The sequence below is a fragment of the Arvicola amphibius genome, chromosome 6 (genome assembly GCF_903992535.2).
Source record: "Arvicola amphibius chromosome 6, mArvAmp1.2, whole genome shotgun sequence".
Lineage (NCBI taxonomy): Eukaryota > Metazoa > Chordata > Mammalia > Rodentia > Cricetidae > Arvicola > Arvicola amphibius.
In genome coordinates, this window is record NC_052052.2 from 145,643,580 (window position 1) to 145,659,260 (window position 15,681).

The 15,681-nt window shown below is 46.7% G+C and overlaps 1 protein-coding gene across 2 annotated transcripts in view; it reads left to right on the plus strand.

Annotated features, from left to right (window-relative positions):
- The window catches only part of Phf2 (PHD finger protein 2), a 74,778-nt gene that overhangs the window by 34,824 nt on the left and 24,273 nt on the right, over positions 1–15,681 (plus strand). For both annotated transcript variants that reach the window (XM_038333628.1, XM_038333629.2), the window contains exons 2-4: positions 5,653–5,738; positions 9,158–9,272; positions 12,929–13,089. In XM_038333628.1, coding sequence (XP_038189556.1) covers positions 5,653–5,738; positions 9,158–9,272; positions 12,929–13,089 — 362 coding nt within the window. The remainder of the gene's footprint in view (positions 1–5,652; positions 5,739–9,157; positions 9,273–12,928; positions 13,090–15,681) is intronic.

Sequence of the window (15,681 nt, forward strand, 5' to 3'; positions counted from 1 at the left end):
CTTGGCTGGAGTGAATGTTTCATAGCTGGTGTGAATTCTCCATGGCTAGTGTGAACGCTCTGGCCAGTGTGACTATTCTGCAGTTGGTGTGAATACTCTGTGGCCAGTGTGGATGCTCCATAGTGGGTTTGAATATTCTGTGGCACCGTGCCAGTGTTCCTTGGTCATAAATCACGTCCTGTCAAGTTGCACCTCCAAACCCCTTCCTTCCCACCCTCTGGCCCCTCCCTTGCCATGTGTCTCTCCTGACTTACCTGTTATAGACATTTTATTGAGGGTTGCTATTAAGTATTAGCACTGTGTATTGGGCCTTTTTTCCCCCAGTAATCTAGTTTTTTCTATCCATATGTGTTACTGAATATGTAAACTTTAGTCAAATAATGTGTTATGTGTATGATCACATGTTGTTGATCCATCTACCTGTCCTTGGATTTTGGTGCCTTACCCACTTTGGTTACTGTACATGCCACTATTTTTTGTGAATAGGGCATTGATGGAATGCCAATTCTTAAATCTTAGATATGTAGCTGAGTAAAACTGCAGGCTCATATGTCACTTTATGTTTATTTTATGAGGAAATCAATGTTTTTTTTCCTGCGTCTGCACTGTTTTACGTTTTTCTCAAGTGAGGAAATTATGGAAGGGTCACAGCCTCTCCACAGCCCACGATGTGAAGCTGCATCTCACTGGAGTTTTGATTTGCTAATGACTTGAACGTTCAGTGTCGTTTGATGTGCCTGTGGCTGTGCGTTCATCGTCTCTGGAGAAATGCCTGTTTGAGTCATTTGCTCATTTTAAAATTAGATTATTTTATTATTGAGCTATAAGAGTTCTTTATGGATTTGGATGCTAGACCCTTACCTGATATGTAATTTTAAAATATTTTCTCTCATCCTGTAAGTGGCCTTTTCTTTCTCAACAGTGTATTTTAATGTACGAAAGTGTTTTATAATTGAATTGAAAAAATTCTTTGACAGTCTCATACATACATACATATAATGAACTTTGGTCTTTTTCACACACGACCTGTTCTATGTTCCGTTTCCTTTCCCTCTCCCATCGAAGCTCTTCTCATTTCCAACAAGTCCTTGCCAGTTTAAAGCCCTCTCCTCCTCCTCCTTTTTTGGCTCATGGAGTTTAACTGGAATTTCTTACACAAGCATAGGTGAAGGGGTTCTTTACAGGGGCACAGACAACTCACCAAAGGTATAGTACTGAAGAAAATGGTCCTCCCTTCCCTACCTAGTAACCATTAGCTGCCAGTGAGTCTCTCAGGAAGGGGCGGGACTTCATGAGCACTTCCCCCATGATGAAATGTTGCCTGGCCCAGTCTTAGATGCACAGAAGTTTTTAGTTTTGATAAAGCCCAGTTTATCATTTGTAGTTGTTGCTGCCACTTACCCCTTTGCTGTTATTTCTAGTCATCCATTGATGGATCCAAAGGTATGAAGATTTCATTCATGTTTTCTTCTAATAATTTTATCATTTTAGACCTTATATTTGGTTGATCAATTTGTTTTCAGTTAGTTTTTGTGTAGGGTGTCAGGTGGGCATTAAGGGGTCGAGACAGGCAGACCCTGAGAACTCACTGGCCAGCCAGACTAGATAAAAATGGTGAGCTTCAGTTACAGTGGAGACAGTAAAGCAGAGGGTAATGGAAGAAGACATCAGTGTCCTGCTCTGGCCTCTCCATGCATGAACTCAGATGGGTGCATCTGCAAACCCATGTGCATGCAGTACAATACACACACACACACACACACACACACACACAGAGAGAGAGAGAGACAGAGAGAGACAGAGAGAGAGACAGAGAGAGAGAGAGAGAGAGAGAGAGAGAGAGAGAGAGAATAGACTTTCCTTATATCTTACAACCCTTGTCAAAAATAAATTAACCTCTGATATGTGGATTTATTTCTGGGTCTAATTCTACTCTGCCAGTCTGTTTCTAGCTAGATGACAGTGGCATACTGCTTGGTTACTATGGCTTTGTTGCAAGTTTTGAAGTTGTGAAGTATATGTTCCCTTCATTTTTGTTTTTAAAGATTGCTTTGGTTATTTGGGATCCTTCACAATACCACATGAGTTTAAAGTCAGCTTTTACCCTTGTTTCATCAGGCTACAAATCTTCCCCAAATGGTTTATCCTTCTTGATGCTCATATAATTGATTTCTAGATTTTCTTTTTGATTATCTACTGCCAGTGTCCAGAAACACTGTGCTGTGTGTTAATCTTGCACCCTACAACTTTCCCTTTTATTTATTAGTGCTAGCATGTTTTATATAGAGGGTTTCCATGTGATTTTTCTGTATATTTAAGCATGTCATTTGCAAATAAAGATCATTTTACTTCTTTCAATTAGTTAGAAGGCTTTTTATTTAATTTTGTCCCCTAATTATTCTGACTAGCAGCACTTCTAACATTGCGTTGAGTAGAAGTGGCAACTACAGACATCCTGCCTCATTTCAGATCTTCTAGGGAAAGGCTTTTGGTTTTTCATCATTCTGTGTAATATTAGCTATGAGTTTTTTATATTATATCTTTATCTTGCTAAGGAAGTTCCTTTCTATTCTTAGTCTCTCTCTCTCTCTCTCTTTCTCTCTCTCCCCCTCCACACACACACACGCACACGCACGCACACGCACACGCACGCACACGCGCACATACACACACATACGCACACACGCACACGCACGCACACACACACACACGCACACACACACGCACACGCACGCACACACACACACACGCACACACACGCACACACACACGCACACACACACACACACACACACACACACACGCACGAAGAGCCGGGTGTTGTGGCACTTGTCTTTAATCCCACCACTTAAGAGGCAGAGGCAGGCAGATCTCTGAGTTCACGGCTAGCCTAGTCTACAAAGTCAGTTCTAGAACAGTCAGGACAGCCAGGGCTATACTCTCTCCCTCCCCAAAATAAAAATAAATGAAATTATGAATAGGTCTATCTTTTTCTGCATCAATTGAGGTGCTCATGTGGTTCTTCCTTGTGTCATAAGAGGTGAGAACACATTAGGGAAGATGGGGGTTGGGGAAGGACTGGGAAAGACCAGAGTAGGAGTGTGAGAGAGAAAGGGCCCCGTGAACTGTGGGTGAGCTCGCACAGTCCCTGCTGCTGTGTGACCTCCTGGCGGGGCCTCAGGGCACACCCTTTCTGTGGTCACTATCTTTACATTCCCATCATAAGTCTCGCCTGACCGTGAACTATAGCCCTTTAGTGTGCTGCTGGACTTTACAATGTAGTTGGTGGAGGATTTTTATACTGCTATTAATAAGAGATGTTGGCCTGTGTTTTTTTTTTATGCCTTTGTCTGGCTTTGGAATCAAGATATTATTGTTCTCATAAAAGGAATCAGGAGGGCTGGGGATAAATGACAGAATCCTTGTCTAACATATTTGAGGCCCTAAATTCATTCCTACCATGAAAAGAGGGGGTGGGTCAGGAATATTACTTTCTTTTCAATTTGTTTCTGAGAAGGATTGATATTTTTTATAGAATTCACTAGCGGTGCTTCTGGGCTTTTCCTTTTTATTACTTTATTCATTGTGTGTATGTGTGTACACCCATGCTTGCACACAGGTGTGTATCAGGCACACATGTGGAGGTTGGGGGACAGCTGGCAGGTGTCTGTTCTCTCCTTCCACCCTTTGGGTCCAGGGAATTGAAGTCATGTTGTCAGGCTTCGTGGTGAGCACCTTTACCCCCGGAGCCATCGTGCTGGTCTCTGGAGTCTTGAGGGAAGTTTTTGAGGAATGACACAATGTCTTACTACAGACCTGTTCATTTTCTCTGTTTCATCAGTGTGTGTACATATGTATTGTTGGGTGGCAGGAATCAATCCCAGCTTCAGATGTGCTCATCACGTGCTCTGCTGCTGAGTTACAACTTGCTCTGCTGTTTTTGAATTGCTTGTTTGTAGTTTATGTGTTCCTAGGAATTTGTCCACTTCACCTAGGCTACCTAATTGTTGGTAATTATATAAATAAGTCTGGTTTCAGTAATCTTTCTTCGTTTTGTCTGGTCAGTCTACGTGAGAGCTTGTAAACTTTGGTCTGATTGACTCTTTCTGCTGTTACTCCCTCCGCAAGTCCTTATTTAATGCCGGGTGTGGTGGTGCACGCCTTTAATCCCAGTAAGCAGATCTCTGAGCTCCGAGCCAGCCTGGTCTGCAGAGTGAGTCTAGGACAGCCAGGGCCACTCGGAGAAACTCTGCCTTGGAAAAACAATAAAGGTTTTCATTTGGGAAAACAAGCTCAGATTCAAAGTTAATGCTGCCCCTCAGGTGATGCTGGAGGGACACAAAAAGTCAGGAAAAGGATTGACAAAGGTCAACCTTGTTTATCATTTCCCAGACGCTGTTCTCCTTGTTTTTGGAAATAGGGTCCCTAATTGGGACTGGAGCTCACTGATTAGGGTGGGTTATCTAGCCAGCGAGTCCCCTGAAGATGCCCGTCTGCATCTCTGCGATGCAGGATTGTAAGCATATGCCACCACATCCCGCTTTTATTGCATCAGTTCTGGGAATCTGAACTCAGAACTTGGTGCTTGCACAGCCAAACCGTTTCCTGACTAAGCCATCTTCTCAGTTCACCTCACTTATTTTTAATAGGAATAAATTTACAGTGGTTCCCTGTGCGTCAAGACATCATGAGGCCATACTTAAAAAAAAAGACAAAAGAACACATGTTAAAAGTCATACTGAATACAGCTGAAAATGTATTGGACTTTTGATGGACTTGTGGAGTTTGCCCCATGTAAAAATCATCTTCATAGAGCACACTGGTGACTTCCAGACAGTCAGTTCCCTAAGCCCTTCCTGGGTCGAGACTCCGTGGCTGCCCTCAGGAAATGCTTCTTTAAAATATATCTGGTGGCTCTGTTTGTGCGTCTGCTCGCAGGAAGGTGTGTTGGTGTGTTTTCCAATCCAGTGACTTTTCCATTTGGGGGATTCATCTGTCCCAACACCTGGCCACACGACTAGATTTTCACTGTCTTCTTCTGCTGGCCTCTCTTTACCTGTAACCCAAGAGTGGAAGGGGTCAGAACAGAGCAGCATGTTTTCGTTTTGCCAGTTGTGATGGTAGAAGCCTGTTGGCCTTGTGGCTTGCATCCTTTGATTCTGTCCTCATTTCCTAAGGGGCTGTTGGGTGCCAACTGACCAGTGCCAGTAGCTGCCTCCTGAGCAGGTTTCAGGCCCTGAAAGAACTCCTGGAGGGAAGAAGAAGGGACACACTGGTCACTATCCCTCAACCTTGCCCTGACCTCCTGAAACTGAGTGGGGCAAATTGTTGTGGTGTAGCTCAGGGTTCTCCTGTCTTCCCAGGGTGATGATGGAGGTGGTCCTCAATGAGGCAGGCTTGCTGTACAAGTCGCATAGTGCTGGGTCCTCATAGTGAGCACCTGCAGCTGCGTGTGGATCCCACTGCAGATTCGTGTTTGAGGAGGGCAGCTCTGCAGCCCTTCTGCCCCTCCCCATCTAAGGACTACTGTCGCACAAAGCTCCACTGACCTCAGTCTCCAGCAGTGAGCAGGGGCTACCCCTGAGCTTATGGATGGAAGGCTGAGGGAGACTGACCATGAGAGAAATAATGATCTGTCTCCTCCTGTTTCAGCTGTGTTGGGGTGGAAGAGGAGGAGGCACCAGATATCGACATTTATCATTGTCCGAACTGCGAGAAAACCCATGGCAAGTCCACGCGTAAGTACCTCAGCCAATCAAGGTCACAGCCCAGTGGCTCTGGTGCTGGGGACCTCTCCAGCTTAGCTGACTGCTTTCTGATTGATTCTTGCTCTCAGAGGCAGGGACACAGACTCCACCATCACCAAGGCCTTGCAAGGGCCACACCTAGCAGCTATAGACTACCCCATGTTAAGTGTGGGCTTGGGGCTCAGGTGATAAAAGAGGTATTCGGGGCCCCCAGCTTAGCCAAGCCTGACACATGTGTATGTTTGTGAGTGGCTCTGCTATCCATCCTCTAGGAGCTCAGCTTACCCCACCCGGCATCCCACAGTGCCTGTTGCTGTGTATCCGATGTTTCTCCTTTCTGCCCTTGTCCTCTGAGCCCTGCTGGGCAGCAGGTGCTAAGGGAATACCCAAGATGTAGGCTCCGCTCATATTGTGCAATTTCATCCAAGTATGCTTTGAACTCCAAGGCTGAGCCCTAGTTATAAGTAGGGAGTGGAACTGTGGCCTGTGGGAACACAGGGACTGACGTGTGTGTGTGTGTGTGTGTGTGTGTGTGTGTGTGTGTGTGTGTGTGTGTGTGTAGTGAGTATCTACCTTACCTCTGTCCTCAGGGCTCCTGCCTATGTTGGTGTTAGAAATACTCACATACACTGCAGGTGGACACTCTGGCTGTTTCACTTCTCACATGCCATGCCCAAGGCTGGATTGGTTGAGCTGGGGGATTAGGATGGGTCACAGGGGACTGTGTCCAACTCCCTTCATAGTCACTGCGTCACTCCCCTTTCAGGAGACCCTCACCCAGGTACTCAGTGCAAGCCGAGAGACCATATCCCTGTCTCTGTGCATTAGGTGCTGTAAACAGAGAGAGATGCAGACAGTGGGGTAGGGGCAGTGAGGTAGGGATACAGTCAATGGGGAAGACACAGGCAACTCAGGAAGTGGGAGGGGACTCCAGTACCAGAGTACTCAGCTAACCGTGGAATACAGGCAATGGGGACGGGGAAATGGAGGGCCCACACTCCTGTTCAGCGAGCCAAGGCCTATCTGAGACTCTGGGAACATTGGAGCCTGGCCTAACTCCTGGTGAGGCTGGTGCTAGGTGGGTGGAATCTCCCTGTTCCTGGGCTCTGTCTGCTGTCTCTTGGCTCTTCTAGGGCCTGGCTCTAGAGTGCATATTGCTGGATAATGGGGCAGCTCTGGTTTCTGGTTGTACCCTTGTGTATCCTCAGCATCTGCCAGTTCAGGACTCTTAAGGCACCTGCCAGACCTCCCCAGACACAGCACTTGTGCTCAGAATGTCTCTAAGTCACTGACAATAAGGACAGGAAGGAGTCTTCTCACTCTCCTGGCACCTTGTTAAGCTCAGGGTCTTCTTTATCTTTATATAAGAAATGGGACAGATATGGAGAGCTTCCATTAAGACCCAGAGCTGTCCTGTGGGGCCTGGGAGATGGGGTCACTGCAGAGCAGGGTTGGATCAAAAGATACCAGCAGGCATGTTCTTAAGGAGGGATGGGGTAAGGCTGTGTGTGCTCATCCCAGGGTCCCTAGTGAAGGTGATCTGGAAGATGTTAGGGTCACCCTGAATGGTTCATGGTGCCACAGGGAGTCATTTCTAAGAGACTCTGGATTGTGGAGAGGAAGAAGTTGGAAACTGGAGTTGAGTGTTTGAAGGGGTCCTGACCTAGGGGCTCTTGCTGAGTCTGCTCAGGGTAGAATGTAGGTGTGGTGTGGGACTGAGCAGGTTGCATCAGTGACGAACAGCTTGATTCTTTTCGTGCTGTCAGGCATCCTCACGGTGTCAACCACCTACCCACTGAGAAAGGCATGTGCACTGCCTCACCAAGACTCAGTCCCTGGGCTTGACTGGAGTTTGAGCAGAGGCTCCACAGTCAACCATGAGCCCAGGTACCAGCTCCAGTTCCCATCTCTACCACCAGTTCCCATCCAGCTCCCAGGAGGTGACATGCGCATAAGGTGCCTATAGTTTTACCTGCGTGCAACAGGCTGGGTTGCTTAAATAGCAGGAGATTCATTTTGTGCTATTCTGGTGACAGAGAAGACCAAAATCAAGGTGCTAGCCCCTCTAGCATCTTCTCACAGGGTAGCGGGTGAGGGAGCCTCCTGTGCTTTCTGTCTCCATCACCTGGATGTCAATTCCATGACTCAGTCTTCTCTCAGGTGCCCCACTTCCTAATCACCTTGAGGACTAAAGATTTCAACATAAGGATCTGGGGCACAGGCCAGTCAGAGTGTGCTGAGATGTGTGTGCACATATGTCCATTTGTGTGTGTGCTCAGAGGGGGCTGTGTAAACACTGGGGTTAGACTCCTGATGTTATTGAGAGGCTTGTACTCCTTCAAACACCACGGTCCAAAGTCCTAGTCCTTTCTCTCCCAGTCTCGGTTTTGAGCTGAGTGCCTATGACCACTGTGAGCAGTGCTGTCTGTTACACTGGTTTTAGTCACACTTCCATCTCCAAAGCCCCGTGACAAAAGGCCTTCCATGCTCCTGCTTCCTGTTCCTTCCAGCCTGGCTTGAGGCAGGGCCTGCAATGGGTGGGTACAGTGAAGAGCAGGAGCCAGGGCCTCCCATGCTGCTTTTTCTTCATTAAGCAACAGGGGTGTGGGTTGTAAGGTTCAACCCCATAAAGTCTCTGTGTGCTCTCTGAGGTGATTTTGGCCAGTGGGTCTTGGTTAAGGCATCAAACAGGTTTATTTGACCAAGAAAATTAGTTCAGGAGTCTCAGGCTCCTAGACATGAGCCTGGCAAGGTGCCTGATGTGACAGAGGCGAAAGGAGCAGTGCTGCTCTGCAAACCACAGCACGGTGGCAGCGGGTGGCAGCGTGCACTCAGCTGGGTGACGGGACCCAGTCCCCATCCTAACCCAGGCAGTCACTGCCCTTTGATGTCGGTGAGCGCCCAGGTGTTCCCAGCACTGCCCTCTGTTGCTCAGAGGACTGCATGACAACTTCAGTACCAGGGCCTGCTTGACATCCCTGTGCCTCGGCCATCTTCATGGGTCTGTTCATGGTACACTGGCTGCAAGGTGGGGAAAGAGATGTTGGAAAGGAAAGGTCCTGGCAGAAAGGTGACAACTCTTCTTGTGGAGGACAAGCAGAATGTGTCCCCCACTGTGGGATGGCGAGTACCTGGGTTGAGAACCTTATAAGAGTTGCCTGAGTGAGGAAGGCCTGGGGCTGGAGTGGAAGCTGACCTCCATTATGAGAGATAGGGATGAAGATAAGGAGATGTGAATGTGGGCTGGCAGGGTCTGTGGGAGAGGTTTTGAGTTTGCTGTGTTGGTGAGCTCCTTAGCTTCCTTTCTGCCCCCTGCAGTGCCCAGTGGGATGTCTTCTTATAGTGTAGGGGCCTCCAAAGTTGGGTGGCAGCTGTGTTTGGAACAGACCCATCTTGTGTCTCCTCTACAGTCAAGAAAAAGCGGACCTGGCACAAACATGGCCCTGGGCAGATGCCAGACATGAAGCCAGTGCAGAACGGCAGCCAGCTCTTTATCAAGGAGCTGCGGAGTCGAACGTTCCCCAGGTAGGTGATCTTTCTCAGGCGGGTGGACCAGTCATTCTTACCCAGGTGGTGGTCCTTCATTGGGTGGTTGGGCCTTTCCAGGTGAAGTGCTTTCTACGGATGATTGGCTTTTCTCAGCTGGGCAGATCTTCCTCAGGTGGTGGGCCTTCTCCTGGTGGGGTCCAGGCAGTGCTGTCTACGGGGTGGACCCATCCACTGAAACCCTGCCTCCTTCTCCATCTTCTGATCACTGCACACAAGGCTGTGTGTACTGTCCCTCTCAGTACACATTACTTTTATTGGGAATTCCCTTTCTAGGGGATCCAGGAACCTGCTGTGGAGGCAGGAGCCTCAGGCCTTCCATAGCCAGGTCGTTTCTCTCTTCTGTGTACACCTCTTCAGGACACACACTGGCTCTGCTGTTGACATTTTCTCCTCTGGGTGGAAAGTACCTCTCTCTGTCCTGTTTTCTGGCCGCCTACCTCTGCCCTTGCCACGTGGTAGAGGCCTTTCCTTCCCTCTACTGCCTACACCCTTGTTCTGTCTGAGTTCTGGCAAAGAAGTAGACAAAGAGCAGTCTCAGGAAGCTGTTCCAGGTCACCCACAGTTGTGAGGCTGGTTCTGTTTGTCTGATAGAAATCTTTATTTCTCTCTTAATTTGGAAGGATAGTATCATTGCACAATAGTTCTCAATTGCTGGGTTTCTTTTGATGTTTATTTTGTGATGTCACATGATTAACTGATCAGTGGTTTACCCTGGCTCCTCTGAACTGAGTGCTACTCCCTCAGCTCCCCGACCTTCACTGAGATGTAGTTCACTTACTATAACACATTCATTTAAAGTCAGGAGCTCTTGACATGCATGTGCCTCCTCACAGGTGTGTGCATCTACACAGGTGTGCATCCTCACAGGTGTGTGCATCCTCACAGGTGTGCTCATCCTCATGGGTGTGTGCATCCTCACAGGTGTGCATCCTCACAGGTGTCTGTATCCTCACAGATGTGTGCCTCCTCACAGGTGTGTGCCTCCACACAGGTGTGCATCCTCACAGGTGTATGCATCCACACAGGTGTGCATCCTCACAGGTGTGTGCATCCTCATTGGTGTCTGCATCCTCACAGATATGTGCATCCTCACAGGTGTATGCATCCTCACAGGTGTATGCATTCTCACAGGTGTGTGCATCTTTATTAGTCAACTTCAGAGCCTTTCATCTCCACAAAGAAATTCTGCCAACTTCCCGTTCCCCCATGGCCTTGAGAAAACACAGGCACCTTTACCTGCTGAGCCCATTTTCACATGTGTAAATCTGAGACATTTCCTAGAAATAGAATCACCCAGTGTTTGGGTGCCTTCTTTTAATCCAATTCTTTTCGAGGCTCATCCACATTGTAGCATTTGTCAGGACTTCATCCTTTTTTTTGGTTGAATAATATCCCATTGTCTGGCTGGCTGGACCACTTGCTGTTTATATCATTCAGCTGATGGCCATTTGGGCTGTTTCTGTTTTTGTTTCCATATTTTTGCTTTCTGACTACTGTGAATAATTGTGGTCTAAATATTTATATCCACGTTTTTGTGTGGTCATGTTTCCATTTGTTAGCATGCAGCACTGGGTCAGATGGAAATTCTGTATTTAATAGTCTGAGAACCACCAGGATGCTTTGCGAGGCAGCGGCATCATGTGACATTCCTGCCAGCCTACAGGAGGGGAGTTCTCCAGCTCCCCTTCCTGTCTAGCTTTTGGATCTGGCCAGCCGTCCTGTGGGTGTGAAGTGGTCTCTTATATTTCAACGTGCATGCCTTTCATGACTAGAGATGTTGAACAACTTTTAATTTACATGTGAACTTTTCTTAGGGAGTCTACTGAGATCCTTTGCCTCATATACTGTGTGTACACACACGTGTGCACCTGCATTTGGAGTCCAGATTGTAGTCTTAGGTGTGGTTTAACTGGCATGATTCATTCTCTCTCTCTCTCTCTCTCTCTCTCTCTCTCTCTCTCTCTCTCTCTCTCTCTCTCTCTCTCTCTCTCTCTCTCTCTCTCTCATGAGATGGGATCCCCCAGCCCTTTGCCTCACACTTTAAGAATGTTTATTATATTTATTTGCATATGTGTGTAAATGCATTCATGCGCATGAACAGGCCTGGAGGTACTTTTATCTGCTGAGCCATCTCACTGATCTTGCCTCATATTTAACGTTTTTTAAATTTACTTTATGAGTGTTTTGCCTCTGTGTGTGTGTGCACACCACGTGCATTTTCAGTGCCCGTGGAGGTCAGAAGAAGGAGCAAATCTCCTGAGCCTGGAATTATGAGTAGTTTTGAGCTGTCATGTAGGTAGTAGGAATCAAACCCGGGTCGTCAGCAAGAGCAACGAGTGCTTTTAACCACCCAGCTATCTCTCCAGTACCACCCCCTCACACCTTTTAAAATAATATTTGTGTCTTTGACCTGTAAAGATTCTTTGCACATTGTAATGCCTTTTAAGAATTCTGTGTATGTGTTTGTGTCTGTGTGGCCCTATGTATTCATAAGTAGAGGAGCTTGTAGAGTCTAGAAGAGAGCATTGGAGCCCCAGAAGCTGGAGTTACAGGTAGATGTGAGCCACCTGGAAGTATTCTTTCTTAGCTGCTGAGCCATCTCTCCAGCTCCTCTTTACATATTCTCGATGCATACTCCTTGTGCATGACTGGCAGATCCTTCCTGTCCCATAGTTTGTCTTTTTACTTTCTTGATGGTGGCCTTTGAAGCAGAAAGTACTTTTGATGTTGTTGGTTTTTATCTAATCTTCCATTTGTTTCTTGTGCTCTTGTTGCTATCTAAAGCCTTCACAAAATCCAAGGTCATGAAGATTTATCTTCCTGTCTTCTCCTAAAGGATTTGTAGTTGTAGCATTTAGTGTGTGCTTTGATACAAGTTGAGTTAATTTTTGCATATAGAATGGAGTAAAAATCTAACTCCCCCCCCCCCATATCACTTGTTGGAAAGACTACCTTTTGCTATTAGACAGTCTTGGCATCTTTGTTGAAATCATTTGCTTGTAAGTGTCCTCATTTATGTCTGACAAAATTTGAGGTACTGGTCCATATTTGTCCTTGTGCCAGGAGCACACTTGACTCCTGTAGTAAGTTGTGGAGTACAGAGCTATGGGTCCTGAACCTTTGCTCTATGTTTTCTAGATTGTGTTTGTTATTCTGAATCCCTCATGTGGTCCATGGACTTTAGATCAGCTTGTGAGTTTTGACAGATTCTAGAAGATGAAGTAGAAGGATTTGTTTTTGCCATGCATGGGTGCAAGAGAGAGAAAGGAGAAAGAGAGAGAGAGAGAGAGAGAGAGAGAGAGAGAGAGAGAGAGAGAGAGAGAGAGAGAGAGAGAGAGAGAGATTCACCCAGGTGATGGTGTCTCTCTGTGGAAAGGGTGGCCAGCATCATACAGGAACACAGCAGAGCTTTTCTGTCTCTCATCATTGTGGTACCTGGCTTCCATGCCCCATCAGAGTTACCAGTGGACCTGCGTGCCTTGCTCTCAGTGGTGGGTGGTTGGAATCAGCACCACAAACTTGCCTACAGCTGTCTTAGTAGTTTTCAGGGTGCTGTGGCAGGCCAACCTCCTGGAGCATGGGCGGCACATAGCCAGGTATCTTGAGGTCCCTGACCCACCCTTTCTCCACAGTGCTGAAGATGTGGTGTCCCGTGTACCAGGCAGCCAGCTCACTGTGAGCTACATGGAGGAGCATGGCTTCACCGAGCCCATCCTTGTCCCCAAGAAAGATGGACTGGGCCTATCTGTTCCTGCACCGACATTCTATGTGAGTGACGTGGAGAACTATGTGGGTGAGTACTGTCCTTTGTGTATCTTGTAGGAGCCTGGAGTAGGGAGGTGTTGGGATAAGGAACTGTGCCGTGTATAAGCACCCTGGCCTTATCCTTGTCTGATGAGAGTAGGTAAGGCTTAAGGCTCCTGAGCCACCTGGAGCCCCAGTGATCCCTCTGTGGCTGTCCCCACTTCTCTTTCCCAGTGCAGGCATTACAGGCCACACTCTCCATTGTAAATGAGTGCTAAAGCTCTGAGCTCAGAAGATGTAAATACTTAGCTTTATCCAATGATCCGTCTTCAAAACTTTCATGAAGATGTTTGTTTGTTTGTTTGTTTGTTTGTTTGAGACAGGACCTCACTGTGTAGCTCTGGCTGGTCTGGAACGCTTTATGTAGACCAAACTGGCCTTGAACTCACAGAGCTCTGCCTGTCTCTGCTACCACACCTGGCACATGGAACACTTTAAATACACAAAAGAAAGAGACAAACAGCAAGCCTGTGCACCTGGCTGTTGGCCACACCCCCCCACCAGTTGTGGGTTGATTTTCTCGTCGTTTTGCGCATGAACTCCAATGCTAGTTGAACATGGTATTAAATATACTTGCAATTCAGTCACTGCTCCACATTGATAATTCCATGATGGAGTCACAGGGTGTCTTCTGACACTGTGACATGATGTTATCATGTACAAATGTGTTGGGCCACATTCTTGGCTATACTGGGATACATGTGACTGTGGGCTGCAGGTTGGATACGCTTATACATTGACCTAATTCTCCCCAGTTCCCTCAGAGAATTCCTGTTTAGAGTTGCTGAGAAGGCTTGCCATGTAATGATGACCTGAGTTCACATTCCCACAACCTACGTAAAAAGCTAATGTGTGCATCTATAATCCCAGCACCCCTACTGTGTGAGATGGAAGCCTGGGACAGGAGTTACCCGAAGCTCACAGCCATTTAGTCTGGAGTATGTAGCAACAAAGAGCAAAGAGTAGAAGGTGGAGACCAACTCCTGAGAGTTGTCTTTTGACCTCCACGTGCACACTTGCATTCACATACATGATACACACACGTGCACCCATTTACATGTGCAAAGTTCTGGGTTTTATCTTCAGAAATACAAAAGACTCTTTACATTGGATCATTTGACTCAGATTTAAACAGGATCCATAGGTTTTCATGTCCCTTACATATTCTTTTGTGACAGCCTCACACCCTGCCATTTTGTCAGTTTTGTGGGTCCTACAGAATTTCTCATATCCAGGATGTGATTGGTTGTCAGAGCCCCTGCTGTGGCATCCAGCAGCTCACTGCGTCCTGGGTGTTTGCCCATGAGCTCTGGCTTATGGGCCTTGTGTTCTCACTTAAGGATTTGTGTCTCTCCCTTCCCAGTGGGTGCGCCTCCATCTTTGAGGACACCCACAGTGCCTAACACCCACCTGTAATGAATGATGCTGCCATGGTCAGTGGGGCCTGGTGTCCAGGCTTCTTGTCCACAGAAGCTTCCACCTTGTGTTTGAACAGCCACTGTTAACCTGGACAAAGGGCATGTTTGCCTGTCCATTCTGTATTGTCTCTTCCTCTCTCGCTCATGACTTTTCTATCCTTGGTTATTTGAAGAGCTTCAGCTTTTCCTCATCAGCTACGGAAAGGGCAAAATAAGTGTTCTCTCCTTTAGTTATTGATTAATCAGAAGAGCAAGTTGGTGCCTATATTAGTTCTGTATTAGAATTCTACCACTGTAATAAAATATTTGAGACAAACATTTTACAAAGAGGGAAAGGTTATTTGAACTTATAGTTCTATAGCTACAAGTCCATAATCATGGGTCCCAAAGTTTTGCATCCCTAATAAGATTGAGTGTGATGGTGCAAACTGGTCATATAATATTCCCATGAGATGAGGAAGCAAAGGTAGAAGGAACAAAGGTCCTACAATTCTCTCCAGGGACTTCCCTGTAATTGGGCGTTTCTCTCTCATCTACCTGTTCCCAAATACCTGGCAGCTGCTTTCCAAATTACTACACAGAGGCTTATATTAATTGTAAATGCTTGGTCAATAGCTCAAGCTTGTTACTAGCTAGCTCTTACATTTTAAGTTAACCCTTGTTTCTTATTTATACTCTGCCATGTGTCATGGCACATCCATCTCCTGCTCCCTCTGCGTCTGCTGGTGACTCCTCTGATTCTGCCCTTCCCCTTCCCGTCATAGTCTGGTCATCAGGCCTATACTTCCTGCTTGGCTACTGACCAGTCAGTGTTTTATTGAACCAATTTGAATGATAAATCTTTACAGTGTCCAAGAGGATTATTCCACAGCATTTCCCTGTGATCTAGCATCCTCCCTACTTCCTAAAAGTTTCACTACCTCCAAATAGCAGCACAGGGTGGGACCAAGCCTTTGTGTAGCCATGCCAAACAAATGCCTTTGAAATGCAGGGCTCCTGGATTTTAATATTATTGTGGATGTTATCTTCGAGATGTCTGTTGTTATCTTCAGCTCACGTTGACTATGCACTGGTATATTTATTTGCTGACATGGTCTTTCTAACTGAGGAGAGATTCACTGCTTCACAGTGTTATGTTACTAGGTCCAAGAAAGGAGCATTGG